Source organism: Rattus rattus, chromosome 10, assembly GCF_011064425.1.
Source record: "Rattus rattus isolate New Zealand chromosome 10, Rrattus_CSIRO_v1, whole genome shotgun sequence".
NCBI lineage: Eukaryota > Metazoa > Chordata > Mammalia > Rodentia > Muridae > Rattus > Rattus rattus.
In genome coordinates this window covers 9,941,651-9,967,737 of record NC_046163.1, presented here as the reverse complement: position 1 = coordinate 9,967,737, position 26,087 = coordinate 9,941,651, and the positions used below count along the sequence as shown (strand labels likewise).

Here is a 26,087-nt window from a genome sequence, read left to right as displayed (position 1 = left end):
TCTTGCAAGAAACTCAGAATAATAGTCACTCTGGTGTCTGTTCAACGGAAGTAGAGCAACAGCCAGTGGAAACTGTGACAAGACTAGCACACGACCTTCTCTGTTTTCCTACCTAAACATGCTTCATGATGCTTGTTGTCAAGATAGCTGCTGTTGTTCCAAAAATCATTTTTTTAAATTAAGATATGTGACTAATACAAGGTAGTAGGTTTTGTTATAACATTTCTTCCATGTACAGAACAAACATTTTGATGATGTGCGTCTCCCTCTTATTCTGTCATGTCCTTTTTCCTCCATTCTCTCAATCCTCTTTCTCTTCCCAAATCGCCCTCCATCCAATTTCATGTCTTTATTAAAAATATTGACTGCACACATGAGAGAAAACATGTTATTTTATCTTTTTGGAATCGGGATTATTTTGTTTAACAATCTATTCATTCTTTTTACTACCAACAAGATTTCATTTTTTATGGACGAATAATATCCCATTGTGTAGATATACTACATTTTCTTTATTCATTTGATCGATATGAAGACTGATTTCATAATCTTTTCATGGTATATGTTCAGGCTACTTGACTTTTGGTCCTTTAAAGGATATCGCTGTGAGCTATGAAGCTGGACTCTATCCGTGATCACTTTTAGGCCACACAAACAGAAAGAGTGGTAATCTGCTTCCTTTCTTCTTACAGTCTCTCCTAGACCCAAGATAAATAGTCTGCTTATGTCTTACTAGTTGGAACTGTCATTTGGGAAGAAAGAAGAGCTGGGATGTGTCTAGGCCCCAAGATCAAAGATGGGGATTTTCTACTGTTGAATAACTTAACAACTACCAGGGTCTATTACGAGTGGCAAACACTAGACAGGGATACAGGGGAAGACAGAGGAGCAACATGGGCCACACAGGAAAGGGGCTACCCCATTCTCATCTGTGTATCTTTTTCGGGTCCCAGTCATTTTAGACGCAGCAAGACAGGTAAGGAATGGAAGGAGTGTCAACAAAGATAGTTACCAGTGATGCAGGGAAAATGTGCACAGACCATTAGGATGGGGTCTCTTACTGCTTGTTTCTGTAGCTTTATGGAATACATATGAAGAGATTATTTCCCCAAATATGGAAATGTGAAAGTCAAGGTGTGAATTTTCTTCCCAGCTGTATCGTTGTAATTAACCACAAGGTCACCATTAGATATAGTAAAATATTACCCAGAAGGACGTACTTGTTATGCAGAGAAAAATCTTTTAAGGGTAAAGGGAATAGGACTATGAGGGGCTCATTACGGGCTAGAATCTGTGGAGGACTTGTTAAATGAGTATACATTCATAGTCTGTTATAACCAACAACTTCCTTCCTTTTTTACAGGTAGCCAACCAAGTTGTTCGAGCTCTACTCACTCAAAAGGTAGGTTTACCTCCTGCCTATTACTTGATGTGCTAATGTGAATGGAGTACACATTACACTGCCAAACTCATGTTTGTTTACTTAGGCTAGAGCAGAGAGAGAGAAGAGAGAGAGAGAGAGAGAGAGAGAGAGAGAGAGAGAGAGACATAAAAAACAACACATAGCCAATTTATTCATACAGTTTAAACTCTTGAAAAGGTGAAAAGAAGCTATACTATTTTCATTCCTGTTATTGTAACACACAGTCACAGAAAGCATTTATTTGACTTAAAATTCCTGATTACAACTGACTGTGGAGAAGTCAAGGCAAGAATTGGCATTCTTATATCCATAGTCAAGAGCAGAGGAAGTAAAGACATGGCTCCTTGCTTCTGTGCCTTCAGCTACTTTTGTCCTCTCTGATACTTTGGGATCCCTGTCCAGGGAATGGCACCGCCCACAGTAGGCTGGAATATGTCACTTAGAAATTAAGATAGCACCCCACAAATATGCGCCCGAAGAATCTCTTCCCGGGTGACTGTAGGTTGGGTCAAGTTGACAATTAAACTGACCAGCACAGAAACCTTTTAAAAATGAAAGATTTCCAGTTTCCAAAAGGAATAGCAGACTCTTGGGTTTATGTTGAGAAGCAAACTAAAGAAGTTGGTGGGTAGTTCCTAGGACAAGAAGGTCTTCTTAGGGACAGCATTGAAAAGGGCCCTTGACTCAACAAGGGGTCTTTGAGATTACAAAAGTGTTCTAATTCCCTACATGGAATGTTTTTCTGTGGAGCGGGCATGTAGATAACACCCTTTTCTCTCAAGATCATGGGGGAAATCTGAGATGGGAAGGTGGGGAGAGTTACCTGGGCATTATTTTGGAATCCATACAAATAAACATACAAACTCTTATCATCCCCCCTGGAGTCTGTACCTTCAGGCTCCACACATAGGACCTCAAAGTCAAAGCTACTTATTAGTTATGTTCCTCATTATTGTGACAGAATATCTGACCAAAGAAACTTGAAGAAAAAGTGGTTTATTTTAGCTACCAGTTCAAGTATTCAGTTCATCAAGATGCAGAAATCACTACTGAGGGAGGCTATGGTCACATTGTATCCATGGCTGGGATTGGAGCAACTGGTCATCTTGTATCTACAGCTGAGGATTGGAGAGATGAGTGCTGGCCCTGGGCTTGCTTTCTCCTTCACATAAAGCCCAGGACCCCAGCCTGTGGAAGGTTATCCTGTATGTAGAGAGGGTCTTCCCACCTCAGTATTCTCAGTCTAGAAATCCTCTCACAGACATTTTGAAAAGCTTATTTCATAGATGATCCTAGATCCTGTCAAGTAGACAGTCTATATTAACCATGGGAGTCACAGCCAGAGTAAGTGCATGCTTGTCCAAATTTGACAGATTTGGTACATTTTATTGTGTAATTCTTAACCTAGCCACCTCTCACTGAGTCTAAAATCTAGTTCCCTCAGATTTTATTTATTTTAGCAAATTCTTCAAAGTATAAACTTTTCTAAAAGAATTCCCCCATTCTGCACCATGCCCTGAAGGGTGTAACTGTGAAGAACCAAGTAATTTGTGCTACTGTGTCTTAATAGAAAAGAAATTTATCAGGCATCTACACCATCTCACAGATATTTTTAAATATTATTTAAATTTATACTGCACATAAACTACGATGGTATTTTTGCTAGACTTCTGTAATTTTCCTTTAGCAAGTATTCATTAACTATTTTACATTTGATATCAACATCATGTAAATAAAGGCATCCAACTATGTTATTTAGAATTGGGTTCTGTCATAAGGAACAGATTTATAAAACAGTGATGACTGACATAAGATAAAACACTATCGCTTTCCCATAAATAAGTCACTAGGTAGTCAGTGTAGGGCTGATATTATTGTTCTGAGTCCATGATGTCTCTGACTTCTCTCATAATTTCCAGTGTGATTAAGCCACAATTCCCAGTTCTGACTAATGATCCAAAATAGCTGCTTCTGCTCCAGTCATTGTGCCTGCATTCCAGCCATCAGCATAAAAAGAAAACCAAGTGTAGAGGATAGCATTCCAGCTGTCTTTACAACAAACGAACAAGACCTTTACATACATTATTTACTTACTCTCTGTCTAAATGCATGGGTGTGTGTGCATGAATATGTACATCAGAGGATCTCTGTCTACAGATCTTTCCTTCTACCACATGAGTACTGGCTTAACAATTATCGACTGAGCCATCTCACTAGCCCCCAGCTGTCTTGTAAGATGACATCTAGAAGCTTCCATAGATCAAGAGTCTCTCTCCTTGAAAAGATTTTAATCACAAGGCCACACCTAAGATATCTGGTAAGTGGGTCTCCACTGTAGGTAGAAATCCAGAAAACAACTGGTTGGTTTTTTTTTGTTTTTTTTTTTTTTAACTGTGGAAGAAGGTGAAAATAAGATGCTAGTGAATAAACCCAGATTTCTGCCACAAGGTGCCTAAGGTACCCTCGTCTCGTGAAACCTTTGATTTCTTGGTTGCTTTCTACTTGTTGAAAGCTCTGAGCTCGCTCTATTCCACAGCTGCAGCCCTGTGCGCAGCTCTTAAAACACTTCTTGTCTCTTTAATGGTGCCTCAGGGGTCTGGTGCAGTGCAGAAGAAAGCAGGGTCCTTAGGTCAGCCACCAAATAGTAGCCACACAAATCCAAGTAATGGCTGGTAAACATATCCATCTTCTGCAGCAAGGATGGATTTTTAGGTGCATAGAGAAGAGCTACCATGGGACAGCATGCCCTAAAGATTTCATCAAACGGGAAGCCATGCAGGGGTTTCTGGAGAGACCGCAGGGTCACATTCTGCTAAATATGCACCTCCTGTTTCCTAGAGGACCCTAGAATTGCTTTTGAAAGACAGAGATTTCTCTTCCATTATGAACAGAAGAGAGCTGAGGATACAGCTTGGTGGGTAGAGGTTTTATCTGTGTATACTGCTTTCCATTCTCAGTACTGCATAGGCCTGACTCAGTGGCACAGATTGGTAATCCCAACAGACAAAAGAGGGGGCTGGAACATCTCAAGTTCAAGGTCATTCTTGAATACATAGGGGCTTGGGCTACAGGAGACTATCTCAAAAACGTAATAGTTTTTTGGGGAAATAAAGCAACCCACATGCAAATGAGGAAAGTAATCCCAAAGAGAGATGTAGTTGGCACAGGTTATATGACAGAAATTGTCATTTCTGTCTGTCATTTTTTTTTCTCTTTCTTTCCCAGATGCCCTCACATATGCCCATACATGCACGTGCGTGTGTGTGCGCACACACACACACACACACACACATACCATGAATAATTTAAAAATAAAAACAAAAATGTAAAAACAACTACCATTATTCACCTGTAACATCATAGGAGGATGTGAGATCGTGTGTGTGTGTGTGTGTGTGTGTGTGTGTGTCAGTGTCAGTGCAGTGCCTGAGTCCAGAAGGTACTGAATATCTTGGAACTAGAATTACAGCGAATTGAGAGCTGACCATCATGTGTGCTGGGAACTGAATTTGGTCCTCTGGAAGAGCACATACTCTTAACTGCTGAGCCATTTCTATAGTCATAAATGATCCAGTTTTAAGATGTGTCATCTCCTATGACACACAAACGCCTCTCTCACATGGCTTCCTTTCAAGGGCAATCCTAAACCAATATTAGTCTTAGCAACAATTGCTCAGACCAACCCCCAGTAATACCAACAAGAAGAGTTCGGCATGTGAACAGCACAGAGCCATTTCTCTCCCACCATGTGCTGGGCTAGACAATCAAATTGTCCCCAGGCTTCCTGCCTGTGTCCCCACTGATTAACCTTCACTGTTTCTTAATTGATAGAAGTGACCATTGAAATTCAGGTGTTTGTATAAAAACTCTCTGTAGAGGCTGGAGAGATGGCTCAGTGGGAAAAGGCAACTTGCCGCCAAGCCTGATGGCCCAAGTTCAATTACTAGGTGGAAAGAGAGAAATGACTCCTCTGACTTATACCCATACTCTGTACGCACACCCATCCAAAAACCAGTGAAGATAAAGCCTCAGCAGAAGATATCTTCATTTCTTTATTTCTTTATTTTACCCACCGGAAGAATGGCCTAGCTTTGCACCTGTTCTGCTAGGCAATTACAATACCGTGGCCTCCTGCTCCCCTTTCTCCTTACAAACTGACACCTCTCTGTGTGCATTCCCTGTTGCCTCCTTCTAGCCAGAATGCTTGCGTTTTCCCGGCCGATGGGTACTATTAATATTTATCTGCCCCACAGTCAGGTTTTATTAATTACTTAATTAGTAGTAGTGAAAACAATTAGCGTTGAGAGCAGAGAGTGTTATGTGCATGCTGGTAACAGAAATTAGCATACGTGATAAGCAAAGGTTGAATGCCTTTAAAAAAAAAGTGGTGGAGTGTCCGTGCACAGAATATACACTTCTGCCCTCAGCATAGTCTTCCTGGGGTCTTCATTCCAACCACCAATTCAGGGACGCGGATCAGCTAGGAGCATTGTATGTGTGGGCTTCACACACTTTACCAGAAAAGACGGAAAGAACGTGGAGTGTATATGGGGCAAGGCTCAGGAAGGTTTCTTTGCCCCCATAAACAGTACCCATGCTTCAGAGAATGATGGCGCCAATTCACGCTCAACCTCAGCGGCCCTGTATGTCTAGAGGCCAAGGCTAATATAGACCAAGGTTGAAATGGAACAGCCTTCTAATAGCTATTATGTAGGCCTGGTATGCCCAAGCGGTGCAAGCTGCCTATGTCCCAAGATATTGTGAACACTGACAAACTCCTATCACAATGTCAGAAGGTTCGATATGCCTGGAGAGATGACTCGGTAGGTAAAATCCTTACTTCTCAAAAGGTGCACTTGTGTCCATGTGTCCAGGATCCCTTTAAGGCTGGATATAGTAATCTATGCATGTATAATCCGAGCGTTCCTTTGAGGAGATTGGAGGCAGAGAGAAGAGAATTCCCGGAAACTCCAGTACCAGTCAAGGTCAGCATCAGGCAATGAAACCCTGTCTTAAAAAATGTAGAAAGAGAAGAGAGGTTGTCCTCTGACCTCCATAGACATGTGTGTATGACAACAAGCACACATGAGCACACACACAACATGTGCACACTCACACGTGCGCACACACACATACACACACCTCATATCATATACATGCACACACTTCACACCATACACACACTTTTAATACTGTGAGTCCCTTAATAAAGGTGGGTACCCCTGAGTTCTGGAAAACACTGCTGCCTACTGGTACTCTCCCTTCCTTTCAGGGCCTATGTGAGCCCATCACTGGCCATGTCAGAGGACAGGTACCCCACCTGACTGACAGGTCTCTGTATTATGCAGGTTACCAGGTTATTTGACAACTTCATCTCCTCCAACATTTATAACAAACACAACAAATAAACAGGAACATCTACTAAGCTCATACTGTAGGCAGTGGTGCATTGAAAGAGAGAATAAGAGCGAGTGGAGAAAGGACCGTGCTTGTGTTGTGACTTTTCTCCTTACGGATGTGTCAGTTAGCTGACAAGGCAGGTCTACAGCAAGAAGATGAGGGGAACACAGAGTGCTTTCTCCTTAGAGTTGCAGCAGAGGCAGTAACGGCTTGATGGGGTCTAAGCAAGGGAACAGTCATCCTGAGTGCCAGGTAAGGTCCCAAAAATGGACATTTAAGCTGCTGTCAGACGTTCCTACAGCACATTGGAAAACTGCTCTGAAAGGCAGCAGTGGATGGACCTTGAAATGTAGGAAGAGACCAGAGTTTGAAGAGCCTTGAATGTGAGCTTTAAGTTTAAACCTTATCAGAGAGGGTATTACCATTGAACTCACACAAGAACTGATATCACAGCCTGGGAGAGAGGCAGCCCCATGGTGAAGTCCCCAAAGGCCCTATTCAACAGCTCCCCAGGCTGTGAGCTAGGGAAAAGGTCTTGGAAGGACTTGAACTATTGAAAGCAGTCGCTCCCAATAGTGGCACTGAAGGGACAACTGTGTTCCCTCCCAAGTGCCCCGGCCAACCTGTTTGAAGGATGGGCAAGATACAGTGGTAGTTGAAATGCCTTCACCTGTGACTACACAGAGAGCTCAGTCAGCAAAACGCTTGCCTTGCAAGCATAAGGAACTTAGCCCCAGAACGCACATGCAAAAGGCAGGCAGGGCAGTGCACACTTGTAATCCCAGCACTGCCAATGTGCTGCCTGCCTAGCCTATTAAGCAAGGTCCAAGCCACTGGCAAACCTGCACACACACACACAGACACACACACACACACACACACACACACACACACACACACACACACACACACACACACACCCCTTCATTCAGAGTTACTCTTTTCCACTAAATGCATCAGTGGCTACGTGAGTCACGATGCTGAGAATCTCAACTCATTTCCCTAAATGACACCGACGGCTCCATCTGAAGTGCTAGCTCCTTTAGTTCATTGGTTCCTTCGTCGTTGTAAAAATACTGTTGTCCTTGTGCTTCGTTCTTTATGATTGCTTTTATGAAGACATCGAAAAAGCATAATATGTAGGTAGAAACGTAAATTGACTTTATATCACTAAGATTTACCGCCTTCAAAACTAGCGGACCGCATTAATGCATTTCTGATTTGAAGGTGCTTTATTTATTTATTTTTGTACGATTGGTCTTCCCTGAACATAACAATTCCATCAGACAATGGTCCATGGAAGAAAATGTTGTTCATGACTTATTTTTCTGGAGGCTCTGAAGAATAGAATGGTGTTTTTTTTTTAATATGTCTGAAGTATCATGCAAATTCAGCTATAATATGCAAAGGCATCTTTCAGTCAGACTTTCTTTTCTCTCTTCATGTGTCTTTTTGTAGGATCTAAGGGAGGAGTGTGTAAAGTTGAAAACAAGAGTGTTTGACTTGGAGCAACAGAACCGAGCACTCAGCATCCTGTTCCAACAGCGAGTCAGACCGGCTTCTGATGTGCTCCTCCAGGTATGTGCGTATGTGGGAAAACAGCCCTTGCTCCTAAAAAGCTCTTGACAGGAAGCCGCTTGCATTCCAAGCTTGCCAGCCTCCCCGGGTGTAAGGCAGATTGCACCAAAACCCAGTGCCTTGCTGTCTCAGGTAGTGTCTGTCTCTCAAGTTGTCTACTTTGGAAAATTATATCGTCATAAAGAAAAACTCCAAAGAAGAGTACACAGGGAAAGGAAAGATGAGATGTGTCCGTCCTCTGGGCTGGAGAGATGCTACAGTCGCAGTCTGCTAAGCATGACTACCTAGGTTTAATTCCTAGAACCAATGTTTAAAAACCCAGGTGTGGTGGACAGTCTAGGCAAATGACAAATTCCAGATAAAAGCAAGAGACCCTGTCTCCTAAAACAAGTTCCTAAGGAACAACATCTAAGGCTGGCCTCTGCCCTCTACATCCAAGTGTATATGGACACACACTTGAACAAACACATACACACGAATACACACACACACACACACACACAACACACATACATGACACAGAATGTATTCTTCAGTAACCTACGTGCAACTGTGGCATAGAGTTGGGATATGATATCTTTGCGACTCTCCAGGATCTTTGGCTGAGGGCTCTCTCTGCCCCTCTGCCCTTAGGTACCTTCCCAATTTGCACAGAACTGTTTCATTTTGAAACCAACCATGGGGGAGCATGAGAGAAATGCCATGTGGTGGGAGGCACATGATTGGCACAGGAGGCTAGAAGGTTAGCCTTTACTCATTCCCACCCTCCTGTTCTTAACTTACACATTTATTTAGACTGGATCCCGTGAGCTCTGCTCAGAACTTTTCTGGCCTATGCTGTCAGAGACAGTGGTGGGGATTCACAGGGAGCTGAACAGTTTGTCAAAGGCAACTCACAAGTCGTTTGGTTTGATAGACCAGGAACCTACTGATCTTTGAGACTGCACTGGCCAGCAGCAGAACTACCATTTGTGGTCTATGGTGGGCTATTTAAATTCCTGCTTGAAATTTTTACACTAAACACTGGGGAGATATTCAGAGTGTGAATTACTTGTTTGCAAGCATGGGGAGCTATCCTCAGAGAATCCCTAAAAATAAAATGGGTGGCACACATTTGTAATTCTAACAGGGTAAATCCCTGAGAAGCTCACTAACCAGTTCAGCAAGGTGTGGGCCAGTAAAGAGAGACATTTTCTCCAAAAGATGGATGGCCACATAAGGAATGCCACCTGCCTTCTCTGGCACACACACACACACACACACACACACACACACACACACACACACACACACACAATTCTTTAAAGCTAAAGTTAGCTTCCTGTGCTCTACGATAAACATACCAAGGAGTGCAAACCGTGTGCACACTGCGTTGGACTGTATGTATGTAGAGCACTCCCATCATCGCTGGAAATTCTCCCTGAAACGTTTTCTCAGTGTTTGATTTCCTCACCTATTCTCTGCATTCTGGCATACATGTCTTAGTACTCCTCTATGGAATGAAGAGAGGCTGCAGTTCATAGAAGGAGACAGCGTTAGCAAAACAGTATCAGGAGTTAGCCCCACCCCTAATTTAAAATAGGAAAGCTCTTTGAATTACAAAATAGATCTCATCTCAGAAATTAATTTCCTCCCTGCTTTATCTGTTGGAACATAATTTATAATTTATGGCTCAAAAGTTGTTGGCAGGCCACAGGGAGAAATCGTGTGTCTCCATTTTGTTTCCTGGACCCGACCACCATCCGTGTTTGTCATTGGGGAGCATGAATTTGTGAGAAGCTCCATTTCTTTTGCAGTTTTTTCAATCAAGATCTGATATTGTAATTACATTTAACAGCTGTTGCCTGCTCATGAATTTTTCTGTTTTGCTTGTTCTAACTCAAGGCTTTTCTAGAGCAGTGTTTAAGGATCTGCAGTCCCTGTTTATAAATCCTGATGGTTTATTTATAGAGGAAACACATGTGCCAGGGACCGTACAGCTTTTATGTTGGCCCTCACAAATTTCTGACATGCGTATTTAAGTGGCAAGGGCAGGTGAGCAGATTGTCCGCAGACTTCGGTCTCTATTCATTGGGTGTCAGTTATCAACGTTTATGGCTTCACCAAGAAATTTTCACTTCATGAGCCATCCTGCAATAAGGAATCCTGGCTAAAGGTGGACTGGTCTTAATTCACTTTTCTATTGTTGTGGTAAAGACCTTTCACCTCTTTCACAAACTTTGCCTCTCAGTTGCAGTCCACTGTCAAGGGAAGTCAGGGCAGAAACTCAGGACAAGAACTCTGGAAGCAGGAACTGAAGCAGAGGCCATGAGGAACCCTGCTTGCTGGCTTGCTCCTCACCAATTGCTCAACCTTCTTATAGAACCCAGGACCACCAGCCCACAATATGGTTGTCCCTCCTGCATCACTCATTAAACATGACAATACCCTATAGACACAATCTTACAGAAGCATATTCTCAGTAAAGATTCCTTCTTCCTAGATGTGTCCAGGTTAATGTCAAAATGACAGTCATGACAGACCGTTAAGAGACCCATGAAGAACAATAATAGACTATAAGGACTATATAATATAATGTTAATTTTCAGCTTGTTAGAACCTACAGTTAGCTGGGAACAGAGTCTTAGTGAGGGACTCTAGATCAGGTTGGTCTATGAGGCTGTCTGTAGTGGATTGTCTTTATAGCTTTAATGTGGGAAGACCCAGTCCACTGTGGGCGGCACCATTCCATTGGTTTGGTCCTTGGATTTCATAAGAATAGAGGAATCTATCTGAGCTAAGAGCAGAGCATGCGTACATTCATTGTTCTTGGCTGTGGATGTGATCTGACTAGGTGCTTCAAGTTCCTGACATGACTTCCTCAGAATAATGGACTGTAGCCTGGAATTACAGGCAGAGTAAATATGTTCTCCCCTAAACTGTGTTTTGTAAAGATATTTTAGCACAGCCACAGAAAAGAAACTAGAACACCTGCTGTCTAACACCTGTGTGTCATAGTCAGACTTAGAGGAAGTAGCAGGATTTGCCGTTGATCTATCCATTATTTCACTCACAACAGAGTTTTCTGATGTTGCTTTGGGGATTAAGTGAGAACATGTACTCACCATGGAGATAAAAGAGAAACCACCTGGGCTTGCTTTTCACCTATTGACACTTGGTAATTATTTGTTGAATAGGATAATGAATAAGCAGTAAATCCAGCCCGAGAGTTGGGAGGTTGATTTGCATAAACATAAGGGAAGTTTGTGCTCTCTGTTTTTCTGAAAATTTCTCATTTTATATGGATGCCTGATATCCTATGTAGCTGTGCAGAGTGTGTCAAGGCTGTGTGAGAAACTATAACAAACTGACCAGTGTATACCTGGCTGTAAAAACTACAGACCCTACAGCTGCTCTCTGTGGACTCTGGAAAGAGTTTCCCTGTGGATATCAAGTGATTTCCCTCATGTTTTAGGAAACTAAATTTTCTCTGAAGAAGATGTATCAACAATTCTTAACCATTTGATAGAGTCACCCCAAAGGCATTATGGAAAGATGGTGGTTAGATTCATGGTGACTTAGCTAGATAAATTGTGAGTGTCAGGAAAAGGAGCTTGTAAGTCACAGCCAATTTAAAAATAAAAAGGATGGATCTAGGAATTAGCTGAGAGGTTCTAGTAACTTACAAATAGAGCAGGGTAATCAGCACAGTGGTGCCTGCCTTCAGTAACAGCAGTCAGGAGGCTGAGGCAGGAGAATCATTGACCTCAAGATGTCAAAGGCATCTTAGGTAGCATAGTGATCCCACAGACCAAACAAAGCAACATCAGCCACTGAGCACAGCGCTGACCACCTCTGAGGCAGGTGAGCACTAATGTAAAATTTAAAATGTAGAGCTCGGTAATGATATTTCTCATCATTACAGTTTGTGCTGGGATATCTCTGGGAGTAGAAGTACTTTTAAATCAGGTTCAGATGACCCATTTTTTTATTCAGATAACAATCAAACGAAATTCTAAAGAACCAAGGCATTAGTGTAGAACATAAACTCCCAAAGTTGTCATGTCGAGGGCTGGCATTTCAGTCCTGTCTGAATCTATAATTAGCCAATGCTAGATGAGTCAGTGGACAATGTCTCTTCTAGAAAGTCACAGGAAACAACACTGCTTACTTCATAACTGCCAACCACTATGGTAGAGCTTCCTGCCAGTTATCCTAGCATTCTTTCATCCATTGGGTTAGAAGTTCACCAAGAATGAACTATTTCAGTAACTCGGCTTGTGCATAGAGTACACATCATGGTAATTACTGAATTCCAAACCTAATAGTGTGGGACTGGCAAAATGGCTTAGCCTGACAACCTGGCTTCAATCCCTAGAACCCCCATGATAGAAAAAAAAAAAACTTCCCCAAGTGGTCCACAGATTTCTGTGTGTTATGTACAGTGATTCAGCTGCCCCCCAGAAATGGTTTTAAAAATAAAATTGTAATTTTATACAAACTGTATTATCTAATAACTATCAGTGAGTTATTTTTTATAACAAATCTCAGTGTTTCCAACTCCTCTATCAAATCAAATGAAATCAAGTAGTTTAGGATTGTGCTAAATATTGGTGTCTAGCTATAACAAAATTACAGGCAATAGTGAATTAGATTAAATGCAGGGGATGCTGCATGTAAACTGCTCCTCAAATGTTTGCTGGTTTCCTTATTTGTTTGGCTTTTGTTAAGGAATGATGTATTGACTCATGGGCTATATTCATGGGACAAACACACTACCACTGAGCTAGCTGCCAGATCTTCAAATGGTTCTAAAGGCCAACAATAAGGTCTATAAACAAGAATCCATCTTTGGCCTTAACAAAATGTGACTAGAGAAACATGCAGAAATCACCGTGTTATACCACATGCTGATAAACTCAGAGCTTGTGCTGACCTGATCTTCTACAATCCTATGAGATGGGGTTGAGTACTGACTCATTGTGTATACATGTGGAGAGAAGCCAAGTCACTCAGCTGCATCTCACTGGGTGAGGGGACTTCAATTTGGAAAGCTAATGAAACTGATTCCGTCGGTTCCCATTTTGGCCTCTATTTGGTTCTCCCTCTTTTGGGAACTTTTGAATAAGCAAAAGAACTATGGTGTGTGTGTGTGTGTGTGTGTGTGTGTGTGTGTGTGTGTGTGTGTGTCTGTGTGTGTGTGAGCATGGCACTCAAAGGACAATCTCAGCCATCTCTCTCTACCTTATTTGAGACAAGGTATCTTCTAGGCCTGGAACTCAACAAGTAGAACTGGTAGTGAGCCCTGGGGATCCACCTCCTGCTTCCCCAGCACTGGCATTACAAGTGCACACCACTGCGCCTGGGTTCATTACATTGTGGCTAATGGCTGACCCCACGTCCTCATGCTTGCAGTGCAAGTACTTTGCCAGCAGAACTGTCTTTCATGCCCAAAGACCATGATTTAGATTCCCATTCTAAGTGATGAACAGGCCCACATGTGCCCAAATACATCTCAAAATTCCCTTTGTATAGTAACAGCAAGGGGCCCACATTGTTATAACTTCTAGAAGGTTCCTGCCATCTAACTTTTGCCTCTCTTCTCTGTGTTCTGCCTGTGTCAGCATTATTCTAATAGGATTTTATTTGCATATATCCAAACAGACACAGTTATTTTGCTGTTGTTGTTTTAGTTGCTGTTGTTGTTCTGCTTTCTGATTGGCATTTCAAAGTGTACTATTGCCCATATCCATGTCATAGATATAGAAAGAACACCATTGTGTCTGTTACTCACACCAAGGGAAGAGGGTCTGACAGCGTAGAACCCAGGTATGGGCAGTTGTCATTAGTCCTTAGGAGCACATGTTTTAGCTAGTCCTCTTATTAGTTTATTATTTCAGATGATATGATGAGGTGATAGGGTCTTAAAACTATACTCATTCTTTCCTTATTGCCTTTCATTATTAACTTGATCACCTAGGGAAAGGGCCTTCAATAGACGAATTGTGTCTGTCAATTCGCCTGTGACTATGTGTATAGAGATTCTCTTGACTATTCAGTATCTTGAGGGTAGTATAGCCTTGGGCAATTGCTAATTTATTTAGGAAGGCCTAGCCCACTGTGAGCAGTACCATTCCCTGGGAAGGTGGTACTAGGCTGTATCAGAAAGTTTGCTGAGCTTAAGCCAAAGAGTCTGCCTACCACTAGCATTCCACCATCGTTCCTGCTTTGATTTCCCACAATGATGGGCTGGTACCTGGAAATATAAACTAAATAAACTCTTTCTTCCTCTAAAATACTTTTAATAATTAAGTAATATATAATTTACAGTATTTTTACCACAGCAACAAAACTAAAACCAGGCCACATTCCTGTCATGTTTGTCTTCTCAAAATCCTTATTATTGGTGCATAAATCTATCAGTCTAGTTAGACAGAATACTTCATACTCTTCGCTGCCACCATCTCACAACCAACACATACCCCTTTCTGAAACCCAGCCCACGCTGCACCCTCTCGAGCATCTTCATAGTCATTGCTGTCCTCTTTACATGTTCCCACTACTAAATACCATATGGGTATTACCATCTGTGTCACGTGACTGAGCATTTTATGGATTTGCGTAGAATAATGAGATTCTGATTTCCTGTGGCAGTGGAGAATTTCCTTTAAAGCTCAATGGACCTTTTTCTCCTCAGTTTCACTTCAGTTCAGCAGTAATCTCTTTGAGGCTAAGACCGCTCTTCTCAACGTTCTGTTCTTCTGTTTCCACATCCAGTGTCACATTTATAATACATACATGATCTGTACTTACTGTTTGCCAGGGCTATCCAATCTTGTCTCCTCTGGATTGAATAATGACTTATATTAGATTCATGGATGTCCAGCTGTTGGCCCAGAACATTTTAAGGATATGTATGCATGTACTCAATATAGGTTTATTATGGTGGTTTGAATGAAATGTCCCATAGGCTCTAGTTGTGAATACTTCATTCCCAGTTGCTGACATTTTGGAAGTTTAGAAGATGTGTCCTTACTAGAGAAATCATGCCACAAGGAGTAGGCTTTACTCTCTCTGCTTCCCTTCCTGCTTGTAGTTCAAGGTGCGAGCCTTCAGCTCTCAGCCTCCTGTTCCTACTGCTATGCTGTTCTTATTATTGTGGACCATAACTCCCTGGAATCTTGAATCCAAACATATATTCTCATATTCATATTCATTCTCTCTCTCTCTCTCTCTCTCTCTCTTCTCTTCTCTTCTCTCTCTCTCTCTCTCTCTCTCTCTCTCTCTCTCTCTCTCTCCCATATAAGTTGCCTTGGTGAACAGTGATCTAGCAATATATCAAACATCCTCTTTCACGCTCTGCATGTATGTGTGCATGGGCATGTGTGTCCTCACACACATGAGCACACACCAGAATCCATCATAAGTATTTACCACCTATACAAACAGTGATAATGTGCTAAGTCAGCAAACCAGTTTTGGGCAAGGGACACAGAGGGGAACAGTACTTTAGTAGTTGTGGAGTTCAGGCAACGGGAGCTTTCTCTTCTCTTGTACCAGGACCGTTCCTGAGCAAGAAAGACTCTACAGAAGAAGCTAGAAATGTCCCCAGAGTTTGTAGCACCTGCTGTCCCGCACTCTGCCAACATCAGTTTACTTTATGAGTTTCTGGGATGACTCAGCTCTGCCCCTTCATTACTTGAATGTCCATTATAGAGGTGTAATCTGCCCTGCCCTGGGACTCGGGTATCTAATTTAGAAAGATTCTCAAGGTGAAGGGGGGCAGTTTCCTAGGGTTTGGGGGATGCTGAAATGGAGCTGGAGCTGCTGGCAGTGAGTTTGCTGTTCAGCAGCATCAAAGGGTTTCTGTGGTGCCATTGTGAGTGCCAGTCAGATGTGGAAACACATGGAGAGTGTCCATCAGGGATACTGACTCACACACCGAGCACTGAAAGGATATTAATTTGTTAGAGGACCGAAATGGCCTCTCCGTGAGATAAGGGACATTGAAAGATCACACAGCTCCTCCAGGGTCGGACTTTCAATGACGAGATGACAGCGTGGTTCAAATGAGAACCAATAGAGAAGATGGGAAAGGATCTTTGGGGTTAGGGCAGAAAGTGATTTTTTTTCTGTCTTCATAGCACAGCCAAGACTCTTAATAGACTTGCTTCACCCTTCATGGTGTCATTTTTCTCTTTCTCTCTCCCCCTATGCCAAGAATAAATAGTGTCACTTCATGGAGGACATGGTAGGTTTTGCTTCCCCTGTGCCTTTGTGTCTGCCGTTTCTTTGGTCACAGTGCTACACCATCCCAGACCATCCCAACCCTGTCACCTCTCTTTGTTCTGTTAGCAAACCACAGACATCAATATCTTGAGAATTTTATGATCTACAGAAGCACCAAATTACATAGTAAAATGTCAGATCTCTGTATATTCTCAACAAAGCATGTTATAAAATAGCCATGATTTAATGTTGAATGGCAACTTTATTATCCTGGTAGTAAAATTAACCCATCTCAAAACTGCCAAAATTTATGTATAGCTCATATAGGAGAAAAGCCCACGGATCATACAATAGAATATCTACCTATATAACAGTTTTTAAAATTAACTTTTAATTTACATTTTAAATGTACTTAGCATGAAGCAATTTAGAATTTTTCAAAGGGTTTTAAAATGATAACAAATTAATCACCCATTGAATTTAAGATACGAGGTCTTCGCGATTTTGCTTAGACACTAAGAGCCATTTTCTATTGCAGAATAACTCACTTAGATCCTCTAGCTAACAATCTGTATGGATTACATTGTCTGTCATTTCTATTAGGAAATGGAGTTTAAATAAGATAATATAACAAGGGCTACAGAGATGGCTTGGCAGTTATGTGCTGCTTTTGCTGAGGGCCCAAGTTCCATTCCTAGCACCCTCACTGGGTAACTTGGAACCTGTAATTCTGGCTCCAAATGATCTCATGTTCTCTTTTAGCCTCTGTGGGCAACTGGGTGCACACAATTGTAAGCAAAGTATTCTTTAAAAAAAACAAACTTTGAATAAAGTTCTATAACAAACCCAAAGTATGGGAACTCCAAGGATTTAGGAACGTTCTTTCCCTTGGAGCCCATGCTCCAGGATAAGCCTGTAACAAAGCGGTATGTTGAAGCCTCTGGGCTGCTGTAGTAGCAGAAGGAATTCAAGTTGCAAGGGCCTGCAGAAGGCCTAAGGGGAGGAAGCTGTGCCTCAGAGTGAGGTCAGTGTATAGGGGAAAGCTTAACAGGAAGCCAGAGGAACATCCTGTGCAAAGGAAGGATAGACTGTTCCCTCCTCTCCTCAGTCTTTCCTCAGAATCTGTGTGCACTTCAAGTGTTCTTTCTCACTCCGGCATCGGTGTTGATGTCCACATCAATATCCCCGAGTGCCAGCCTATGTTGAATATTTCAAAGTATGCTACAAAGTGTGTTCTAGCCTGCAGCCCTCATTGCATGTGTGTGTGTGTGGGGGCAGGGGATGCGAGCATGCGTGCCCGTGTGTGTGTGGGAACGCACAGATCTACGTGCGTGTGTTTGTGAACATATGTGGCCCCAAGGTTGAGCTCAGAGATCATCCTCAATTGCCCCTTGACCTTATTCATTGAGGCAGACTTTCAGTCAGTCCCAGAGATTGAGAACAGGGGCAGTTTTGCCAATCAGTTTGCTCTGGAGATGCCGTTACCACTTTCTGAGGCTGGAATTGCATAAGCCAAATGGCATTTACTTGGGTTTCTGAGAACCTGAAATCCAGTTCTCAGGCTTGCATGGCACACACTTTAACCAACTCAGCAGAACTACTCTTCAGTCTCAAAGCAAATGAGTTCCCGTGCAGAGACTCAGCGCTGTGCAATGATCAGGATGACTAGCACTGTTTCACGGAAGAAATGCTGTGCTTGGAGTACGATGGTCAGTGCTGCAATGGAAAGGGGAGATGTTCTGAGACCGCGACTCTCAGCTTAATGGATTGAGCCTTTGTATTCTCTCAGGGCTGAGACCCATGCTATAGCAACTTTTCCATCCCCCCACATATAACATAAACAGAAGTAAACCTTGGTGGCTGATGGTGAATAAGGATCCAATGAGCCTGTGGGATGAGTGTACTGCTTGCTGAGAGGAGGTAGAGAAGGATGGCCTCAGAGAAGATGTGATTGTAGCATAGATCACAGGGCAGGGGGATGAAAAAAGTCCTTAAAGGACTATGCCTGCGGATGGGAGAGTAGGCTCAAATGGAAAAGTGTTGCAAGCAAGAAATGGGACCTCAGTTCAAACCTCAGAACCCATGTGAAAATGTTGTATGGGAATACGTGCTTGCAACCCCAGTACTAAGAAGACAGGGAAAGGGTTATCCTTTAGAGAATTGCTGGTAAACTAGATTAGCCTATTTGCTTCAGTGAGAAATTAGCACTTTGTTGCTAATAAATTAGCCTTTATTGCTTCTCAATAAATAATGGTATCCTCAGGAACAAGGAAGTTAACCCCTGGCTGCCACATGTTCAGATACACATGCGCATATGCACACACATGCACATGCATCTATGTCTACACATGATGTCTATGTCTACAAGTATCCCACACACACATTGCCCTCTCCCTCCCACACACACATAAACCCTGACCCACATGGAACACCATATGCACCCTCACATAAATGTACATGTTCATACCTGTGCAACATCGCAAGCACTTGGACATGTGAACATGAACTCCCTCTGCACACATATACCTGCATACATGATTATGTACACACATGTACAAGCAAGGTCCTATATCTGGCAGATGACGAAGGTACACATCTAAATTTCACCCTTCCATGTGTATTCTTTGGATTCGTCCCTGGAAGCTCAAGGGTGGGGGTGGGGGTGTCTGGTTGGTATTGTTGTTCTTCCTATGGGGTTGCAAACCCCTTTAGCTCCTTCAGTCCTTTCTCTAACTCCTTCATTGGGGTCCCCATGTTCAGTCTGATGGTTAGCTGCAAACATATTAATTTGTATCAGTTAGGTTCCGGCAGTCTCTCAGGAGGCATCCATATCAGGCTCCTGTCAACAAGCACTTCTTGGCATCAGCAATAGTGTCTGGGTTTGGTGGCTGCACATGGGATGGATCCCCAGGTGAGGCAGTCTCTGGATGGCCTTTCCTTCAGTCTCTGCTCCATTCTTTGTCCCTGTATTTCCTCCCATTAGTATTTTGTTCCCCCTTCTAAGAAGGACTGAAGCATCCACATTTTGGTCTTTCTCCTTCTTGAGCTTCATATGGTCTGAGAATTTTATCTTGGGTATTTTAAGCTTTTGGGCTAATATCCACTTATCAATGAGTACATACCATGTGTGTTTTTCTGTGATTGGGTTACCTCACTCAGGATGATATTTTCCAGTTCCATCCATTTGCCTATGAATTTCATAAAGTCATTTTCGATAGCTGAGTAGTATTCCATTGTGTAGATGTACCACATTTTCTGTATCCATTCCTCTGTTGAAGGGCATCTGGGTTCTTTCCAGCTTCTGGCTATTATAAATAAGGCTGCTATGAACATAGTGGAGCATGTGTCCTTGTTATATTTTGGAGCATCTTTTGGTTATATACCTAGGAGTGGTATAGCTGGGTCCTCAAGTAGTGGAATGTCCAATTTTCAGAGGACTGATTTCCAGAGTGGTTGTACCATCTTGCAATCCCACCAACAATGGAGGAGTGTTCTTCTTTCTCTACATCCTCACCAGCATCTGCTGTCACCTGAGTTTTTTATCTTAGCCATTCTGACTGGTTTAAGGTAGAATCTCAGGGTTGTTTTGATTCACATTCCCCTGATGACTAAGGATGTTGAACATTTCTTTAGATGCTTCCTGGCCATTCGATATTCCCCAGTTGAGAATTTTTGTTTAGAATGATAACTTGGTCAAGGCAGGAAAAAAAATCAGTTAAAAATTCTTATGCCTTCAACTCAGGTTCCTCTGCATGCTGGGCCTCGTGAGGAAGGTAGGAAATGGAACAGTGTACTTGGGCCCATAGGGCACCTGCAGAGATGTTGGTCAGAGGTCACTAATTCTTTACAATTTAAAGGAGTTGGACATACAAGGCTTTATGTACGTACTTCCTCTCTGATTTTTAATCTTGGCCATTCTGCCAATCCAATTGCTTTGCAACACTGTGGATAGCCTCATAACGCTTCTAGAGGATCACCTGACCTATGACCCACTTGTCCCTGTCTGCCCTAGTGAGAGACAGTTTTTCCCATTAAAAGCACGACGTGTGTGCTCAGAATACCCGACAAGGCTTTCCAGGCATAATCATGGTACAGCTAGCACGTGTGACTTCATTATATTAACTGAAAGTCACTGAGGGGCTAAGGATATAGCTCAGTCTGTAATGTGCTTGCCTTGCAAACTTGAGGACCTGAGCTTGAACCCTGGAACTCACATTAAAGTGTTGAATGTGGTGATGCACACTTGTAATCTCAGCTCTGGGGAGACGGAGGCAAGTGGATCCCTGGGGCTCCCTGGCCATCAAGCCTGGCTGATTTGGTAGCTTTAGCAACCATACAGAAACCGTGTCTCAAAAACAAAAGTGAACAGTACCTCGGAACAATAGCCAATGCTGACCTCTGACCTCTGTATACATAGATGCCCAACAAAAAATTTACTTAGAATGTATATGTGGTATTTTATGGTGTTCCTGAAGACAGATCTTTAACACAGAGTTAGATATAAAGAGCTCATTATTTAACAAGGGGGAAGATGAATATAGACAGTTGTGTGTTGTTTTAGTTTGCCTGGCTTTGTGTGATCAAAAATACCCAAGTAAAAAGCGACTTGGTGTGGGAGCAGAGACAGGGTTTATTTTAGTTCACAATTTTAGGTTACATTCCTCATTTCAGAAAAACCAAGACAGGAACTCAAGGCAACTTGTTATATTCGCAGTCAAGAGCATGAATGTATACATGCTTATACTCACTTCACTTTCTCCATTGTTACACGATTCAGTACCCAAACATAGGGAATAGTGCTGCTCACAGTGGGCTGAGACCGCCCAAATCAGTTAGCAAGCAAGGCAATTCCCCCAATCTAAGCCGATCTGACAATCTTTGAGACTTTCTTCCAGGCAATTCTAAATTGGGCCAAGTTGACAGCTGACACTGTCACATTCTATTAAGTAGAAAATACAAGAGAAACATTTACTGTCATAGGTCCTCAGAGCCAAAAGTGATACCTGGGTGTCTTAGTTAGGGTTTCTATTGCTGTGAAGAGTTACCATAACCAGTGCAGCTCTTATAAATGGAAGGCTTTGATTGAGAAGGGCTTATAGTTGCAGAATTTTAGTCCACTAGTACCATTATGGGAAGTCTGATGGCACAGAATACAGGAAGTCACAGTGTTGGAGAAGTAACTGAGAGTTCTACACTGGAGCAGCAGCAAGCAGGAGGAGAGAGAAAGCCCTAGATCTGGCTTGAGCATTTGAGACCTTAAAGCCCATCCCTAGGGACATATTTCCTCCAACAAGACCACACCTCCTAGAGACCAAGTAGTGCCACTTTCTCATGGCGTAACTTTTAAATGTATGAGCCTATGAGGCCATCGTCATTCAAACCACCACACAGAGATTGAACAAAAAGCCTTCCAGGAGGTGGTAGCAAACTGAACTTTAGAGGGGGAAGATGAGTTTGAGTTTGGGTCCTAGACTTACAATCATTTATCACTCAGAATCTAAGGGGATCCAAAGCCATTGACCTCATGGACACCCTCACTCATATTCTCATGCCCTTCGGAGACAGAGATAGAGAGAGAGGGGGGAGGGGAAGGAGGGAGAGAGAATATATTTCTCTTTGTAAAGAGTATATTGGGGTCTAAAAAGCAGTGCTGTCAATTTAGTGTTAATCTCTTACTTTGTGTCTGTGTGGCATGTGAGAGGTATACATGTGTGCACACATTTATAGAGGATAGAGGTCGATCTTGAGTCTTCCTTAATTGTACCACACCTCTTAATTGAGGCACCATCTCTCAATCTCAACCAGAGCTCAGTGATTTTGCCAGCTTGTTCATGAGCAGTTCCTAGTCAGAGCTTCCATGCACTGGGATTAGGGGTGAGCTCCAAGTCTGTTGGACTTTTGTAAGGGCTCTGGGGATCTGAATTCCTGTCCTCATACTTGTGTGGTAGGCCCTTTATCTACTGAGTCATCTCCCCAGCCTGGTAATCATAACACTGGGATTTATATTCACACAGATCCCAGATCCTGAGTTTAATCATATCCATGCTATTCGAAAGATGTTTTATCTTGATTCTGTTTTATCTGGTTTCCCCAAGACCTTCCAACAGTATCAGATTTACTCATGGAGTAGCGAAGAAGAACAGGCCCCTGGAGGACGAATGTGTTAGCCTCACTCTCTATCACTGTGACCTTCAAGAATGAGTCCTTGTGGCTCTCTATCTAAGGAAGAATCCAGTTAGGCTGAATTTAAACCTTGTAAAAAGGAAAGGGTTCTGTGTCCAAAGTAGTGTTGGGGTTTTTAATATTAAATGAAAGTTCAAATCTGCTACACAAATCAGCACTATATTTTAATAAACTAAGTGGCTAAAATACAAATTTAAAATATGCATCTTGTAGCAAACAACATTCAAGCATTATTTTTTTTTTCATATCCACATAAGAAAATCTGATTTTCCCAGATTTAGTTAACTTCATGTAGTAAATGTTTATCATAGAAACCTTAAAACTTCCCCCCAGTAAAAATTTGTTATTGAGCGTTCCATTCTCATGAATTTTGGATAAATCTAAGAACGTAGAAATGCAAGAGTCATTAGGTATGGGGCAGGCAGCACTGGGGATGTTTTCCTGGGGCTCTGATTATGCAGGTGAGAGAGCCCCTGTTGCTATCAGTGGATGCCACACCAGTGAAGCTAGATCCCTGCACCAACAGGCTAAGGAACCTTAACCTTGACAGGAAGGCCTGTGTTTTCAGGAGGGAAGGGGGATGTTGGGTGTTTTCTTTTTAATGTCCTGTTACAATTCAAACTGTCCTCAGAGAACACAAACCCTCCCCACTCGCCACTACCACATGGAGGCCCAGATCAAATTCTCCAAAGTTTGTGGCAATCCTTGGGTAGATGAGGTTGTAGATCCCTTATGTCATACGGAAGACATGTCTCCCACTGCTAGTTGTCCCCCTGTGGTCACATCGCAACTGACTGTGCTGTCTTGAAAACACCGATCCGTTCCTTACATGGGTCACTCAGCATCACTCTCAGCGTAATGTCTGCAAGTTAACAATTAAAACGGTCAAGAAATGGGGGGATGGTGCAGTCAGTGAAGTGCTTGCCTTGCACTTGTGAGGGCCTCAGTCCTACCCCCAGAGCACACATTTCAAGCCAGACCTGTAAATTTATGTGACCCTGTGATCCCAGGAGAGACAGGTAGATTCCTGGGTCTTACTGACCAGTCCGCTTAGTTTACTTGTTGAGCTCCAGACCAGTGAGAGACCCTATATCAAGAATCAAGGGAAATGATATTTGGTATGTACATATGCGCACACACGTGCACTGGAAAGGTTATTGCCCTGTGATTCCTAGTGACCAGAAACATTGTCCTCTTTGATCCTATAGCATTATAACGTCCAGCTGTATACTGCTACCCATGTCTTTGTCCAGTTCTCCCTTACAGGTGGTAAAACAGAAGAACCAGTAATTTACTTACCTATAATGTTATGCAAATCAGGCAGAGCTGGAGAATGCATGAAAGGTGCCATTAGAAAAGCAGTCCATGTGTGGTTGTCAGATTGGCATGGACTGGACTGAGGCCTCACAGTGTTTTTCTGAAGTCATGACGGATAGGGATCAGTCTTAGAATTTTAAAAAGAAATGCTTGGCGGTTGCATCAAGGGTGTCTATGGGCTAGAGGGATGTCTCTGATGGTAACACTTGCTTCCCAAGGACATGAGTTCAAGCCCCGGAACTCACATGAGAAAAGCCAGGGGTGGTGGCACGTGCCTGTAGTCCTGGTACTGGAGGGATAGAGGCAGGAGGATCTGTGGGGATCAATGGCCAGCCAGCCTAGCCTACTTGATGAGTTCCAGACCAGTGACAGACCCTGTCTGAAAAAACAAAACAACAAAGCAAAACACACAAAGCTACCACAAGGTAGATGGCAACTGAAAAACGACATCTAAGATACCTAAGGTTGTATTCTGGTTCAGACACACACACACACACACACACACACACACACACACACACACACACAAACACTTTTGCAACCAGAGGTAATTCTCTGTGGAATAGCAGGTAGGTCTGTCTGAAAAGTCACACACACACACACACACACACACACACACACACACACACACACACACACACACACCGCAACCAGAGGTAATTCTCTGTGGAATAAGCAAGTAGGTCTGTCTGAAAAGTCCAGACTTTAGTTCCTGCTTTGACTGCCTTCAGGAATGAGCTGTGACCCAAAATTATAAGACAAATAACCCCTTTCTCTCCCAAAGTTTTCTTGGCCTGAGTATTTGTCACAGTAATAGCAATGAACAGAAATGAAATACATACATGTACATCCATACCCACATGTCCAAACATAAGTGCACTTATACACAAGTGTGTATTATGTGTTAATTTAGGTGTTATGTATTAAATGTGATAATTGCTTGTTCAGGTCATTCCGCTCCTTGTTAGCAAACAGGATTTACTTCACGGAATCCTTACCTCAGAGTTTTACTGAAGTGGGGGATAGAGGCCCAGAGAGACTGCTCCTTCATCACCACCAATCTACTTCACAGGCATTGTTTTCTGCCTAAAGAGCCTCCCACATGCTAGACCATCTTTTCTAATGTTCCCCTTTATCCCTTTTCCCAGTCCTGTAGCAGAGTGCCCATTGCAATAGCTTTCAGCAAATCAACCAATTAAAAGCCATTTAAGGCTCTGTTTGTGCTTGCCAATATGCTTACACTTTGGACAAATTGAATTTAATATATTTGGTTCGTGTCCTAATAATCTGTTACAGACAACACCACCGTGGACATAATAGATGGGCCCCCAAATAAGGTTGTGAATCTAATAATCTTGTAACATGATCAAAATACTTACCGTATAAATGTGCTTATGCTCAGGAGTAATACAATCACAGAATATTATATTGCAACTTTCAAGATCCAACAGTCTGCTCCACCCTTTGTTGTGAACACAACAAATCTTTGTCTCATGCAAGGTCACACAGTGCATTCAGAACAGAGTGGTGACCAAGGTCTAGTCTAGATTGCCAGTGTCTACTTTTTGTACTGTGGCACAGGGTAGCGTCCTGCCTAGCTTTAACTGTCAACTTGAAACAATCAGCAATTATCTGGGAAGATAATCTCAATTAGGACTTGTTTAGAATCATCTTTGCCTGTGGTCATGTCTAGATTGGAAGGTGGTTGTCTTGATTGTTAATGGATGTACAAAGGCCCAGTCCACTGTGGGTAACACCATCCCCCAGGCAGGTGATCCTAACTCTATAAGAAAACTACCTGAGCAAAAGCCTGCCTGCCTACCAGCAAACGTACCTTCCCTGATTCTTGCCATACTTTTTTGAGTGTGAAGTGAGTTCCTCAATCAGAATAATTCTGTGTGACATAGCAAGTAGGACTGTCTGGAGATTCTACCCTTTATTCCCTACCTTGACTTCCTTCAGTAATGAACTGTGGCCT

At 42.6% G+C, this 26,087-nt stretch overlaps 1 protein-coding gene across 1 annotated transcript in view; it reads left to right on the top strand.

The window, feature by feature from the left end:
• Nckap5 (NCK associated protein 5) overlaps window positions 1-26,087 on the top strand; it is a 555,868-nt gene that overhangs the window by 359,857 nt on the left and 169,924 nt on the right. The window contains exons 7-8 of the mRNA XM_032914699.1: window positions 1,364-1,402; window positions 8,282-8,401. Coding sequence (XP_032770590.1) covers window positions 1,364-1,402; window positions 8,282-8,401 — 159 coding nt within the window. The remainder of the gene's footprint in view (window positions 1-1,363; window positions 1,403-8,281; window positions 8,402-26,087) is intronic.